At 37.0% G+C, this 15747-nt stretch overlaps 1 protein-coding gene across 2 annotated transcripts in view; it reads right to left on the bottom strand.

Moving 5' to 3' along the window:
• DNM3 (dynamin 3) overlaps positions 1-15747 on the bottom strand; it is a 544460-nt gene that overhangs the window by 14207 nt on the left and 514506 nt on the right. For both annotated transcript variants that reach the window (XM_060009515.1, XM_060009525.1), the window contains exon 17: positions 195-359. In XM_060009515.1, coding sequence (XP_059865498.1) covers positions 195-359 — 165 coding nt within the window. The remainder of the gene's footprint in view (positions 1-194; positions 360-15747) is intronic.

The following is a 15747-nucleotide window of genomic DNA, read 5'->3' as shown; positions in this document are numbered from 1 at the left end:
AGAAGTTTTACGTTTTCTTTCTTAAGTTCTCTTCCACTCGTCAGTCACTTACCACTTGTAATGGAAAATGATAAGCCTAGGTGATAGGTATTTCAACCATCCAGAAAATATCACAAAGAAGCTGAAGAGAATGTGAGCAATTTCCACACTAGGATGGGTTAGAGGTCAAAATGAGACAGTTTATCATCACTTACATTATTGATCATAAGATGCATTATCGTTTTTGGAATTAGGTCTCGGATACATTTGTTGATAATAGACATGTAGGAGTCTACGAGGTTGCGAATGGTCTCCACTTGCCTCTCCAACTGTGGGTCCATGGAAAAGTTTTCTGCTTGGCCATTCTCATCATTTTCAGTCTAACAGAAAGGAAAGCCAAACATGGATTATTTCACATTTATTCAGAAGAGAAAAATACCAGACATTATCAGATGAAAGACTTCTGTTTACTGAATTTGGAGTTGTACTACTAGATGGTAACATCTTTATCTTATCAAACAGCCATTAATTCTGAAAAGAGATCAGAACCATGCAGTTATTATGCTACCTTTAGCCTGCCACAATTGAGGAAAAGCAAGTATTGTAATTCTGAATGAATGTTTAGATGGATGACCAGATAAACAGTGCACCTAACAACATACCTCCAGAGAACAATCTAATCTTAAGCCATTTGCAAGCTGGCCAAAGAACTGAATCCAAACATATGATGCAGATGTACACTTCTGGGAGGCGTCTCCAGGGATCCTATAGATTAGAAATAACCTTGGTGTTGTTCTGGAACTCCTAGGTCTGCTCTGGAATGGATCAGCACTTGGATCAGTCCAGATTTAAAACTAAATCTCCTAGGCCTGGCCTGGAGCCAAAGTAAGAGATATAGGGGATAATTCATTTTTCCATGCTCTTGCTGGAATTTGTTATATAAATTCATGCTTCTGTCATCACTACTAAAGGCTGGCTCAACTGTGAAAAACTTACAATTTTAACTTCTAACTTGTTATTCTTTGAATAAAACAGAACACATCCACACACAAAGCATTTATTTCTGCAGCATGAGAGAAGCATCTGTTTTCTATACTATGGGACTTGAGTTAATTAATTTTGGCTTATCCACCAGAGGCTGGGCTGGAATGGCATCTTCATCATTAAGGACTGACCTATTGGCTTGGCATTGAAATCAATTTAGAACAAATGGTCTCCATTTCAGGTCAGGTTGAACCATCTAAGCCCCAGAACATGATACAAATATTGTTAGTGGTCTGGCTACTTTCTAGCTTTGGAAAGATTTAATTATGAATGCAAAAAATAAAAGGGGAAAATAATTTATTGCTTCCAATGTGGACATGAAGTACTTTTCTTTCGAAATGTACATACTTTGATATGCCGGGTTTTTACTCATCCAATCAGTTCTCGGCAAAGCACCGTGCTGAATCGCTTAAAGACATCTATAAATAAGCGTTAACTTTCGATCAATATGCATGTGTGAAAGGCATATTTGTAGGCTACAAAAATCAACAATAACAAAGGTAGAAATCAGTTCTAAACAGTTATAAAGGCTTCTGTTGCTCTTCTAACACCTTAAAAATATTAAAATAATATGTGCTCACTCTAAAACACAGTGGTCACTTTCCAATCCTGAGAGTCTGGCCCCATACTTCAGGGTGACAACTGGAGGACATTTCTTTTGTTTTTTTTTTAACATCTTTATTAGAGTATAATTGCTTTACAATGGTGTGTTAGTTTCTGCTTTATAACAGAGTGAATCAGCTATACTTATACATATGTCCCCATATCTCCTCCCTCTTGCGTCTCCTTCCCACCCTCCCTATCCCACCCATCTAGGCGGTCACAAAGCACCAAGCTGATCTCCCTGTGCTATGCGGCTGCTTCTCACTAGCTATCTATTATACATTTGGTAGTATATATATGTCCATGCCACTCTCTCACTTCGTCCCAGCTTACCCTTCCCCCTCCCTGTGTCCTCAAGTCCATTCTCTATGTGTGCATCTTGATTCCTGTCCTGCCCCTAGGTTCTTCAGAACCATTTCTTTTTTTTTTTAGATTCCACATATATGTGTTAATATATGATACTTGTTTTTCTCTTTCTGACTTACTTCACTCTGTATGACAGACTCTAGGTCCATCCACCTCACTACAAATAACTCAATTTCGTTTCTTTATATGGCTGAGTAATATTCCATTGTATATATGTGCCACATCTTCTTTATCCAATCATCCGATGATGGACACTTAGGTTGCTTCCATGTCCTCCTGGCTGTTGTAGATAGAGCTGCAATGAACACTGTGATACATGACTCTTTTTGAATTATGGTTTTCTCAGGGTATATGCCCAGTAGTGGGACTGCTGGGTCGTATGGTAGTTCTATTTTTAGTTTTTTAAGGAACCTCCATACTGTTCTCCATAGTGGCTGTAACAATTTACATTCCCACCAACCGTGCAAAAGGGTTCCCTTTTCTCCACACCCTCTCCAGCATTTATTGTTTGTAGATTTTTTGAGGATGGCCATTCTGACTGGTGTGAGGTGATACCTCATTGTAGTTTTGATTTGCATTTCTCTAATGATTAGTGATGTTGAGCATTCTTTCATTTGTTTGTTGGCAATCTGCGTATCTTCCTTGGAGAAATGTCTGTTTAGGTCTTCTACCCATTTTTGGATTGGGTTGTTTGTTTTTTTGTTATTGAGCTGCATGAGCTGCTTGTAAATTTTGGAGATTAATCCTTTGTCAGTTGCTTCATTTGCAAATATTTTCTCCCATTCTGAGGGTTGTCTTTTCGTCTTGTTTATGGTTTCCTTCGCTGTGCAAAAGCTTTTAAGTTTCATTAGGTCCTATTTGTTTATTTTTGTTTTTATTTCCATTTCTCTAGGAGGTGGGTCAAAAAGGATCTTGCTGTGATTTATGTCAGAGTGTTCTGCCTATGTTCTCCTCTAAGAGTTTTATTGTGTCTGGCCTTACATTTAGGGCTTTAATCCATTTTGAGTTTATTTTTGTGTATGGTGTTAGGGAGTGTTCTAATTTCATTCTTTTATATGTAGCTGTCCAGTTTTCCCAGCACCACTCACTGAAGAGGCTGTCTTTTCTCTACTGTATATTCTTGCCTCCTTTATCAAAAATAAGGTGACCATATGTGTGTGGGTTTATCTCTTGACTTTCTATCCTGCTCCACTGATCTATATTTCTGTTTTTGTGCCAGTACCATACTGTGGAGGACATTTCTGAGGCATCTAACTGCTACTACAGCAAGAGAGAGGATTGGAAGTTTCAAAAATGACAGTCGTTTCCCTATACCATTTCCTTTTTAATGGTCTTTGGTCACTGAAAGAATTAAATCAGGTAGTTCCTTATTTTTATTATTAATTTGTAATATAAGCACAATAGGATCTGGGATAAATAAGTAAAAAGCTAAGGTCATAAATTGGTAAAGTGATAGAGGGAAGGTCAGCCATGGCAGTGAAAAACCAATTGTTTTCCCAAACTTCTTTCCAGGGCATAAAAACCACTGCAGATTGTGTTCCATGCTGAGCCCAAATTCTAAGAATCAGTGGTAACTGCGATGTTGTTTTAAGGGTATTGTATTTGAAAGTAAAAACTTTAGGTTCAAATTCAGGCTTTATCATGTAGTGGTTGTGTGGCCACACCTCACTTATTTAATGTAACTGAGAGTCAGCTTCCCCATCTTTAAAATGGGAATACACTTCTCTGGAAAACTTGTGGAAGTTAAATGAGATAATGCATATGAAGTAACCTAGCCAAGGGTCTCGTGGGTGCTCAATAATGTTAGTTTCTTTCTTTCCTTTCTGAATATTCATGGAATGAGTTAGAGAGCCACTTGACTCTCAACACACATTGTGGAAATTTAAGTTGAAAAATTTGAGCACAAAACATTTTCAATTCCAACCATATAAAAATGGCAAACGTATTTTTTTATACCACCATGTTTTCTGCAAGCTAGTCCCTTTGCCTGGAATCCCCTCCTCCCATCTGTGAAGATCTTTCATCTTTCAAAACCCAGCTCCCCCATCACCTCTTCTAGACAAACTCCCGATGGCCCTCAGACCCTCCTCCGCTCCCTGTACTGTACTTCATCTGTGTCTTGTACTACTGTTTATTATTTTATCCAGCCTAATTTTATGCTTCTCCACTATTAGACTCTGGGGTCTTGTTTCTCTCTCCCTTCTCAGCACCTAAACAGAGCTTGATGCACCAGAGAAAGAGGAGAAAGAGGAGGAGCTGACACTACAAAAGGGTTTACCTAAATCAAGAAAGCTGCCTAGAGCTTCCCTGGTGGCGCAGTGGTTGAGAGTCCGCCTGCCGACGCAGGGTACACGGGTTCGTTCCCCGGTCCGGGAAGATCCCACATGCTGCGGAGCGGCTGGGCCCGTGAGCAATGGCCGCTGAGCCTGTGCGTCCGGAGTCTGTGCTCCGCAACGGGAGAGGCCACAACAGTGAGAGGCCCGTGTACCGCAAAAAAAAAAAAAAAAAGAAAAAAAGAAAGCTGCTCAGTGCATTTCAGGATCTCCAAGAGTGTCTACTTGTTACAAAAATGGGAGATGAGAGAAACCGCAAGTTGATGAGTTAGGATCCACTACTACTTGATCATAGTGAGGATGATAAAATGATGATGAAATTATGTATATAAGTGAGAACACATGACCTACAGCTTTGTGATGAAAACATCTTTTACATAAAGCAATATAAACCTCCATAATGGATAAAGTACAATTCAGTTTGTCTCTCTGATCTGAAACATACTGGGATTTTGCTGTTGTATTTAACAGAAGGAGGTGATGGCATTTCAGCATCAACATACTACCTCTCCCAGGAACATTTATTGAGCACTTACTGTGTTCTAGGTACTGTGATAAGCACTTTACATAGAAGATCCACACCACAACCTTAGGAGGTGGGTACCATTGTTATTGTCAACCTAAGAGCACACTGAGGCTCTGAGAGCTGACACGTTTTCAATAAGTGTAAGATGAATATAATGTGAATCCAATTTCTGATTTTCCTTAGGTATAAAAAAATCAAGAAGTATTATGAAACAGGGGAAAATCTATAATATATCAAGTTAGCTTCACAGATAAAATGATAAATGTAAAAAGAGTTTCTAGGAAAAAGATGTCATTTTAAATACTGATATTTGTTAAAAAAAAAAAAAAAGTGATTGAGCCAAAAGAGAAAACCAGAATAAATAGCATTTATTAAAAGAACCTCTAGGAACATGAAACACCAGGAAAATTATACCACCATTCTTATTTTCATATAGAAACACTGAATTTCCCCACTTCACACTATTCTTAACATTTAGCCTTGCTTTAATTTCTGCATATAAAAATATGCAAAAGACATTGACATTCACTTTCGGAAATCAGATGCAAATAATAAACAAAGCATTAGAGTGAATGGAGAACACTGAACGGTTTAATTCTCAACATTAAAAAAAAAAGAAACATTCCAGAATAACCAGTAAAACAATTAGAAATTCTCTTTAGTTTTTGGAAATACTAGTAGACACGTAGTCACATGCAAATCTTAACTACTCTGATAATACCATGGGCATGATGGGGACTCACAGAATTCAAAATGCGAATTTAATTTCTTTTCTGATTTTAGAAAGAAAGAAGGAGTAATTTCCCCTTCCAGTATGTCTAAGATGAATGGGGAAAATGTACATATGTGGAAATTATCTTTTAACTGAGTAACTGCAGAGAGCAAATACTCCCTTTTCTCTAACTCCAGTCTTAAGCAAATTCTCTATCATTCTCTTTTCTGTATGAATACTGTGTATGACTATGTATTTTTTTCTTTGTTTAAACTATAGGATTGCAATAGGATTCTTTGCAGTCTAAGCACTGAAGTGACAGCTGTTTATCATTATCCTCATCAAGGGAATGTAAAATAAAAATAGTAATTTGTCTCTGATCTTTGAGGCAAAAAAGAATGGTCTGCAAACATTTAACCTTTTATGTGCAGGTTCATTGATGCTGTTTACAAAATGTGAATAATATTGTGAAAACCAGCTTTCTTCTGAAAAATAACAATGGACAGCCTTCCTATTGTAAATTTTTTCTAAATAGCTTTTGAGAAATCTAATGCAATTTAAACAATCAAAAATAGCAACTTAGCACTATAAATGTAAAATTGTTTATAAAAATTAATATTATTTGCACGTATTCAAGAAACAGCCTGCTTTATAAAATTTTAATTTAAAAGCTTTCTCCTAAAGACTTGAAACTTTAACAAGTGAAAGAATGATAGAGCCAGATCAGAAATAATTCCCACAATACCTCAAAGCATCCACTATAGAAGCTCTGGGCTTGATCAGGATATCTATTTTTCATATGTTTTGTTTCTGTCTCCTTCCTTTCCTTAAAGCTCTTACTTAATTATGTCATAGGCTTCTCTGAGGATCATTGAAACCGTCTAAATAAGGCTGGTGACTGCAACTCTTTAAAAGTGGAATAATAGAAATCCGAAGTATCCTGGCAATAATATGCACATAAACATACTATTGAGCTAAAGGGGAGTTGGCTGCATCTCTTCTCAGCAGTGGAGAACTTTGGGAGTTAATGTACAGATCTACACAAGTGATTTTTCCAGATAACCAATGCTTGCCCCTTTTAAAGCATCTTATTACTGTTATACAATTCTCCACTCCCTTTAAAAAAAGGGTAAAAAAAATCATTTAACTTTTCTTAGTGAAGCAGGTTGTCATTCTGAAAATACTGTTTCCATGGTAATGCTGCTTTGAATTTTCTAGCCCCAAAATATGGAGAATGTTTCGCTAAGAACCTTTCCCCACTTCCAGTCATTCACTTCTGATTTGCAGAGGCCAGAAAGGCAGGCAATGAAACTTGTAAAAAAAAAAAAACAACAATGGGAGAAACATGCTCCAGGAAGCCTTTGAGGATAGTCTAGGCTACAGTCTGGTACTTTGGGGCAGGTATTTCATTATTATTTCAACATAATAAGTTTATATTTATGAACTTACCTGTTCTCTGGAGAATGCTAATACACAGTCTCACTATAGATTATAAAATAGTAAGTGATTCAGTGTTACATTGCTTAGTGGAGTTTATAGGTGCTGTAAGAATTCAGAGAAGCAGAAGATCAGGGAGGCTGGGATGGGGAGTTACAATGGTCTCACTCTAATGATTTAACTTTACTTCACAGCATTCACTAATAATTGAGAAATCTAATGCAATTAGATTAAGGGAGAGAGAGATGAGTCAAAAAATGATCCATCTTCATCCTCTCTATTCTATCACAGGTCTTGCCATCCCTCCTCTGTTGGTAGACCAAATATAAATTTGGGAAGCCTCCTCTCCCCCACTCTCAGTCCTGGTGGTTAGATGGGACCTTACTGATAGGGCCAAGTCCCCCCAAATACCCATCTGGCCTGGCCTCTGCGATGGTAGATGGCAATGTGACCAAGCAAAGCCAATCACAGCACATTTGTCAGAACTGTTAGGAAGGAGACGTTCCCTTTCAGTTAGGATGAAAACTTTTTAAGATGTAAGCCTGAGGGCTAGCCTGTCTCAGAGCGAAGAGGGGTCAAACCTGCCAGTGAATGAAGTCAACAGAGAAAACTGCATAGCTGAGACACGGAGAGGGGCAGATATTTAAAGACATTATTGGAATGTCCGGATCCAGCTGGGACAGCTCTATCTACCTCTGGATTATACAGTTATACCAGTCAGTAAATGGTTTTGTTATTTTTAAAGAGTACACTTGAATTTAATTTCTGTTACTTATGCCCTAAAGAGCCCAAATGAATAAAACACTTAGATATTCATGATGTTCTCTCAGCCTAAAACTTTTTTCTTACACCTCCTCCTGTTCGTCCTTCACGGTTTAGCGCGAATGTAACACATCTTTGAATGCTGCAGCTAAAACACAACACCCTCTGAACATTCAGTTTAGATTTTTTATCCTTTGTCTTGTATCTTTGTTAGGTATGTAAATGTCCATTTCCCTAACCAAAATGAAAGCTTCCTGAAGGCAGGGATCATAATGGTTGATGGCAAATTCACAAGAAAAAGGTGAAAGTTATAGGGCTAAAATGATGCTCAGATAATCCTTAGAGGATACCATTACTACATTGATGCATTCTTGTTACATTACTACATATACTAGTTAATGGGCTATATTTTTCTTTTTTTCTTCAACCAAATTGGTAGACTGACTTCTACCATATGGAAACATTTCTACATTGAAAGTTATGATGAAAAAAAATCTCACTAAATGATAGGAAAATGTCAGATAGTTTTCAAACGGATTTACATTCATTGACCCATTTAATCCTACAGCAAGCTTATGAAGTAGATATTATTATTGTTGTTGTTATTGTTGTTATTTGCATTTTACAGATGAGGAGACTGAGAAGTAAACTCACTTGCTTAAAGTCACTTAGTTAATAAGTGGTAGAGCGGGGATTCCATACAGATATTCCAATTGCAGAATGTATTCTCTTAACTGCTATACAATATTACCTCTTCTCCATTCTTGATTAGGGTGGGGTTGATACTCACCCCACCAACAAAAGTGATCTACAAATACCTTGAAATGAAAGATGTACTTCCAAATGCTACTAGGATGACCAAATATAGTCCTGTGAGAAATGCCTTATAGACGTAAAACAATTCTTCATGATGTTGGTCACAATGAAAGCTCTTCTGTGATTCAGAGTGATTCTTTTGATGTTGCTAATTCTATAACGTCACTATCATCACAAATGTTTTATACTCAAGTAACCAAATATTATGATCACAAGATAAATCTTAGTGGTTTCATTTGTAAGAAGATAATACCTGAAGACTAGGAACAAAAATGACCATCTCAAAAGAGTAATCTATGCTTTTAGAATTCTACTTTTCTTATCTAAAATGCATAACTGCAGGGAAATTTCAAGTTATTACATCCATCATACCATTTGTTTAACAGATATTCTTAAAGCTCATTCATTTTAGAATCAGGGTATTAAGGGATTATAAGGTCTATGCAATGAAACATTGGGTCTTGTTATAAAGGCTGAAAGATGGACAAAGATGTGAAAGAAAAATAATAAATATTATAAAACAAAATTTATCTATTGTTTCATTCTTCAGAAATGTTTACATGGATGAGTACTGATACATCACAGTAAAGTTAATAAAGTCCTAGAGAAAGCAGGGGCAATAAAATTCAAGTATTATGAAAACATGAATTTAGTTCTTCCTTATATTATGAGGTAAATAATCTTAAAAGTTCAATATAAATACAGTTTCACTTGCTTTACATGCAAAAACATGTAAAAAAAAACGAAAAAGAATGCAATGAATTACAAACACACAATGGTAAAACGCTTTAGGTAGAATCGTTACTTCCTTCAAGAGTGTAGGAAAAAAAACAAAGCCTTTAAAGAAGCAGCTACAGTCAAGGGTTTTAAATTTCTCCAAGGTCCACTGAACACTGTAGCTGATAAAGCTGTCAACCACAGAATTCTACTGCAGAATTCCCAAAGGCCTCAAGATAACTTTTTCATCCATCCCTACAAATGAATTAGTGAGTACACCTTGAGGGCCCAACAGCCTTACCAGACGATCCAGGTAAAACATCTAAAAGCTGTTTTAGACAATTTAGATTCATTTCTGTTAATATGAGAGATGAAAGTAAGATCAGAAGAAATTCGCCATGTTGAGATATTGCAAATTTCTTGTTTCCAACGTTCAAAGGTAGAACATTTCTGGTGACAGCACTGGACCACATCTGTCTGGGTCATAAAATAGACAGCACATACATTGGAATTGGAAAGTTACTTCCAAAGTTGCCAAAAACAGAACTCCTGTCTTTGTAGATAGTCGTTCCCAATTAATACTCTAAAATGTAAGCAAGTTCGTCTCAATTTAGGCAAAATTTCAGTTTGCAGAAAATAGAAATTCATGAAGATGATAAAAATAAAATATACTGTAGATGCTGAAACTACTGATATTGAAAGTAAGATTGATTGGACAAAGAGCTATATACCAGAAGTTATAACCATTGAGTCTGGAGTTTGTCTTTTGTTACTTCTCTCCATCCCTCTTCTGAAACTCCGTGTGTGTGTGTCTGTGTGTCTGTGTGTGTGTTGCCTGCTTACCAATATGGAGGATGGAACATATATTTTTTAAAAAACTTACTTTGCTTCACCTTAATACTGATATTTGCTTCAGCTATCAAATTCTGTCTACTTTTCACAGAGTGGTGAAAGTTAAGAGAGACAAGATGACATAAATATCACGAGGCTTCCCTGGTGGCGCAGTGGTTGAAAGTCCGCCTGCCGATGCGGGGGACGTGGGTTCGTGCCCCGGTCTGGGAAGATCCCACATGCCGCGGAGCGGTTGGGTCCGTGAGCCGTGGCTGCTGAGCCTGCGCGTCCGGAGCCTGTGCTCCACAGCGGGAGAGGCCACAGCGGTGAGAGACCCGCGTACCGCAAAAAAAAAAAAAACCCAACAAAAACAAAAAAAGATCAGCAACTTACGGTTTCATTTATAATAAAAATTAAAACTCTTCTAAGGTAAATTTATGAAAAGGTGCAATTACTATTAGAAAAATTCTATAGTATTTTAAAGTTTGTATACATGAGATTGTACTGAGGGCTGTGTTAATAAAATTTGTAAACATGACTTGAAGTATAAGAGAAAAATTGATGTGGTTTCTTAAAAACTTTCTTCCCCTAGACTGTTTTAAAAGTAGTTTAGGAGCAGATATCAGACTATAATCACTAACAGATGTTGATCAATCAATCTACTGTTCCAAATAATGTTTTTTATGACCAGGTCAAGTTGTTCCTTTACAGAATAACAAGGTAACTTTAGATTAGAGATGTAAATATTGCTAAGAAAATGTACCAATGCATGTATTCACAGTTTCCCCCGAATTTCCCTTTTTCCTAACTATGGCTTCAAAATTCCTAGAAATGTTATTATTAGTGAGTACTATGATATTCCCTCTGCCAGTTGTTTACGTCTACTCAATCCATATAAACACTTTCAAAGTAAAATAGATATAATGATTTCTGAATTAAAGAGTTGTGTTCAATAATGTATTAAAAACACAGACACAGTCACTTCTTTTAGCTTTGAAATGACCAGGCAGTCAAGGAAGATATACACATTTGCTGATCAAAAGAGAAACACATAGCTTTATCTGCATCATTTCTAGGAAAACAGACCAAAAAAATAACTGTCGATAATTTTTAAATGCATTCACAGACACCATCTCAGTTGAGTCCCAAAACAATCTTATGAGAAAGAAGTATGGGAAGGAATAAAGGAGGTGATCAAGTTAGACTACTTGGTTCTACCACTTACTAATTCTGTGTCCTTGGGCAGGTTAATTAATCTCTGGGCGCTTCAGTTTTCTGTCAAATAGAGTAATAATGGTACCTATTATAATTATTACCTATTATAATTATTACCTTTCAAAGGGTTGTTGTGTGGATTAAATAAATTACTAGGGTAGAATTCAGAAGAGTGCCTGGCACATAATAAACCCTCAATAAATTTTAGCCATTATTATTCACTAAGGAAGAATAAATTAAAGCACAGAGAGGGAAGATGATGTACCTGAGATCATAAAGAGAGGAAGATCCAAATGGAACTCCGACCTAATTTTCCTTGTGTACATTTCATGATCTTTATATACCATCTCACTGCTTTTGCTCATTAGCAATACCTCAGTAAAACGAAGTATTAAGGGGCTTCCCTCATGGCGCAGTGGTTGAGAGTCCGCCTGCCGAAGCAGGGGATGCGGGTTCGTGCCCCGGTCTGGGAAGATCCCACATGTGGAGCGGCTGGGCCCGTGAGCCATGGCCGCTGAGCCTGCGCGTCCGGAGCCTGTGCTCCGTAACGGAAGAAGCCACAACAGTGAGAGGCCCGTGTACCGCAAAAAACAAACAAACAAAAAACCTGAGTATTAAAAGTAGAATTAAATAGAAAGTGAGAAATTTATTCATAATTAGAACTTTTTCTTACTCCTCCAATAGGTGATGGATACAGTGTTTTAACACTCCAAAGAAATAAAATAGTGTCAACCAATAGAAATATAATGCAAGCCACATTTCTGTAGCCACATTAAAAAAAGTAAAGCAAAATAAGTGAAGTGCATTTGAACAATGTTTTATTTAACAAAATATATCCAAAATATTATCATTTTGACATATGTTTATGGGCTAAGTTGGATCTCCTCAAACTTCCTTTGTTGAAGTCCTAACTCCCAGTATCTCAGAATGGGACTGCATTTGGAGATAGAGTCTTTAAAGAGGTAATTAAGTTACAATGAGACCTTTAGGGTATGCCTTCATCCAATATGACTGTTGTCTTTCTAAGGAGAGAAAATTTGGACATAGGCATACACAGAAGGAAGACCAGATGATAACAGAGGGAAGATGGCCACCTATAAGCCAGTAAGAAAGGCCTCAGACGAAACCAATTCTGCTGACACACTGAGCTCAGATTTCTACCTTCCAGAATTGTGAGAAAATAAATTTCTGTTGTTTAAGCCACCTAGTATGTGGTAGGTTGTTATGGCAGCCCCAGCAAACTGATAAAATGTATAATTAATATAAACATCATTAGTTTCCTCCCTCCTTTTTCCCTCCCTCCTTTCCCTCCTTCCTTCTTTCTTTCTTTTTCTGTTTTTTTTCCACCTAGTCTTTGAAACCCAGTGTGTATTTTACACTTACAGCACATCTCAATTTGGACTAGGCACAGTTCAAGTGCTCAGTAACCATAGGGGCTACCTCACTGGACAGTGTAGACACAAGTGTAGGTACATGGTATTATATTTTCCTAAATAAAGGTTTCTTTTTAAGCTCTAAAGAAATTCTGCTCATTTAGAAAACTTTATAAATGGTTACACATTAACAATCCTGTTCTTAAGTTCCAGTTCCACTGTTAAACAATATTGCTGACTCATGCTGATAAAAATATTCACATTAGATTGATAGTCTCAGAATGGCCCCCTGATAAATCCTATGTTTCCTGGTTAAGTGTACAAAAGTTTTATTTCCTTTTGGTTATAGTGTCAAGTGAGACTTTGAGAGAGCATAAAATGGTCTCATTAAGGTAATCAGTTGTGCACTTAATTTTAACTTTTATTGAGATACCGTCAGTATGGGGATGGAGTTTAATGAGCATTTACGGCTTTAAGGTGACAAGAATAGAGAATAATATGCTTTACAGATATCCACTTGAAATAATGAAGGTATTGGTATCACACTCCATTCTCATTCATCCATGAATGAGAATTTTCTAATCTGTGGATTTTCCAGATAGTCAGCTGGGATCTGATTTTAGTTTAATGACCATTTTGTTGCTCATGAATATCCTAATCTCAGAGCCAAGACTCTCCTTCTTCTCCAAATCAGAGAAATTTGTTAATCATCAGTGTTTCATTGAAAAATTTGTCAGAGAGCTAAGATTGAATTTACTAATTAAACTGATAATGGGGAAATCCTGTGGAATTTTGTTTTCATCCAGGACTGTTTTAGTACATCTCAATGCAAATCTACTGAAGCCTGATGTTAACTGGAATATAACCAAATGGTTTTTAAAGCCACTACTCTTGTGATAAATCCTACAATGCTAAGGACTATATCTACTCACACCCAGTGTTTGGTGGTTTTTACTCTTCTGTATGCACTCATCTACAGAATGTACAACTCACAGTTTTACTTGGAAACTGTCATAATCTTTAGGTAAAAACAGGTAAAATACAGAGCAGAATTTACATAACTTTCTAAAGTATTGTTTTTCAACTTGGGGTTTGTGGATATATTCCTGAGGAGAAATTTTTTCAATGACAAAGTAAAAATTTTGTGCTTTTGCTTTACTATAATTAAAAAAACCTGCAATGATCTCAATGACTCCATTTTTTTTTTTTACCATTTCATGCATTAATATTTCAATTGGTATTTCTAAAAGATTAGGACTCCTTTTCAAAAAACATAACCATAGTACTATTGTCACCTCAAAAATATTTAACAAGAATTCCTTAACATCAGTGACTTTAAAAAGAATCTATTTATTTGGGAAATTTTAAATACGTGTAAAAGTAGAGAGAGTAGAGAGAATAATATAAATTAACCTGGAGGTGCTCATTACTCATCTTCAGTAATTCACCACATGCACATCCTTGTTCTATCTTCCTCAACTATTTTGAGGCAAACTCCAACAACATATAATTTTATCTGTAAATATGTCAGTGTGTATTCCTAAAAGAAAAGGATCCTTAACAATCATAACCACAATACTATTATCACACCTAAAAATATTAATAATTTCTCAACATTACAAATATTCAGTGTCACATTACATTTTCCCAGTTGTCTTTGAAAAAAAAATTTTTAAGTTTATATCCAGCGTAGAAGACTGTGAGATGGTTATCTATGTGATAACCTTCCCTCGACCATCAGAATTGATCTCTCCCTCCTACACATTTATTGCTTATTTAAATGTTTCTTCTTCTTAAGAATTTACATTTTTTCCTATGAATTATTATTAATTGCTTTCTAGTAGGTCTTTTCCACTGTATTATAATTCATTGCACATGGTTAGTACTCTATAGTGTTTAATAAATGGAAATGGAATTTTTCTTCTCGTAGATTGAAGGGAATGGTAAGAATAGAATGGGGGGACGGATGAAATAAGGGTATTGGGCAGCTTCATCTGGTTGGTCTCAACATTCTCCCCAAAAAAGAGGAGACATGCCTGCCTAGAGGCATGTGAGGGACTGATGTGAAGAAAGATCATATTTGGAGCAGGTACCATATCAGTCAACAAAGAGATGAGTAAAAGGAGGTGAAGGTCCTATAAGTGTTGGGTATCATAAATTTGCAAGGGACCATATTTTTGCAGTAAGTTTTCTTTTCCTAGGAGTTCCCAGTTGGAAGGACAAAGAAAGCAGACAGCATAAAGGTCCAGCGTTGTTGACTGGTGCAGTGAGCTTCACCAAAATCACTAACGAACATTTAACATGGGAGGGTGGCAGGGGGGGTGGGGTGGGGTGGGGAGGTGGGGGGTGTGGCCGAATGATGCCTCAGATGGCACTGAGATGATGAGCAGGGTGTGCAGGTGGAGGAGAAAACCTAAAGCAACCCGTCAGTCCAGGCTTTCAATCTGGCTGCTGAGAATAGCCTGATTTTGAAGAATACCCTTGACTGGCCCCACCCACACAGACTGTGATTTACTCGGTCTGGGATGAGAGCACCTGCGATTTTTTAATTGTCCTAGGTTGAGAACCCCTGCAGATATAGATCTGGGAAAAGCAGAAGGGGTGAGGGGATTGAAGGTTCTACTGAGGATAGAGTACAGGGTGAAGTAAAAACACTATTTATGGTCTGATGCCTGAAAATTCCCAGGAAAAAAGAAAGGTCTGACTTTACATAAAAGAAAGTATCTATGTTTTAAGATCCAAATGTGATCTCAGCTAGTTTCCACTGGACAGACGTCACCATTCCCTGACAGTCATAATTGGCACTGTGGTAGACAGAGGGTTGACGGTAAAGGAAAAGTTACCAAAAAAATGTTATTTCAAAAAGAAAGTTGCCGATCCCAGAACAGGCCTGTAGGGTCTTTCTGAGCCTCAGTGAGACCAAGGAGAGACAAGTACTGAGAGGACAAGGGATGCTCGGGAGATCCCGTAATGGGCCACACCCAAGGTCAGCCAACTTAACAGATCTCAAGAGACCTCTCCTGTAGGAAGGCT

This window comes from Delphinus delphis, chromosome 1 (genome assembly GCF_949987515.2).
Source record: "Delphinus delphis chromosome 1, mDelDel1.2, whole genome shotgun sequence".
NCBI classification, from domain to species: Eukaryota; Metazoa; Chordata; class Mammalia; order Artiodactyla; family Delphinidae; genus Delphinus; species Delphinus delphis.
Note: the sequence above shows the minus strand (reverse complement) of the source record. Positions and strands in the feature narration are given on the sequence as shown.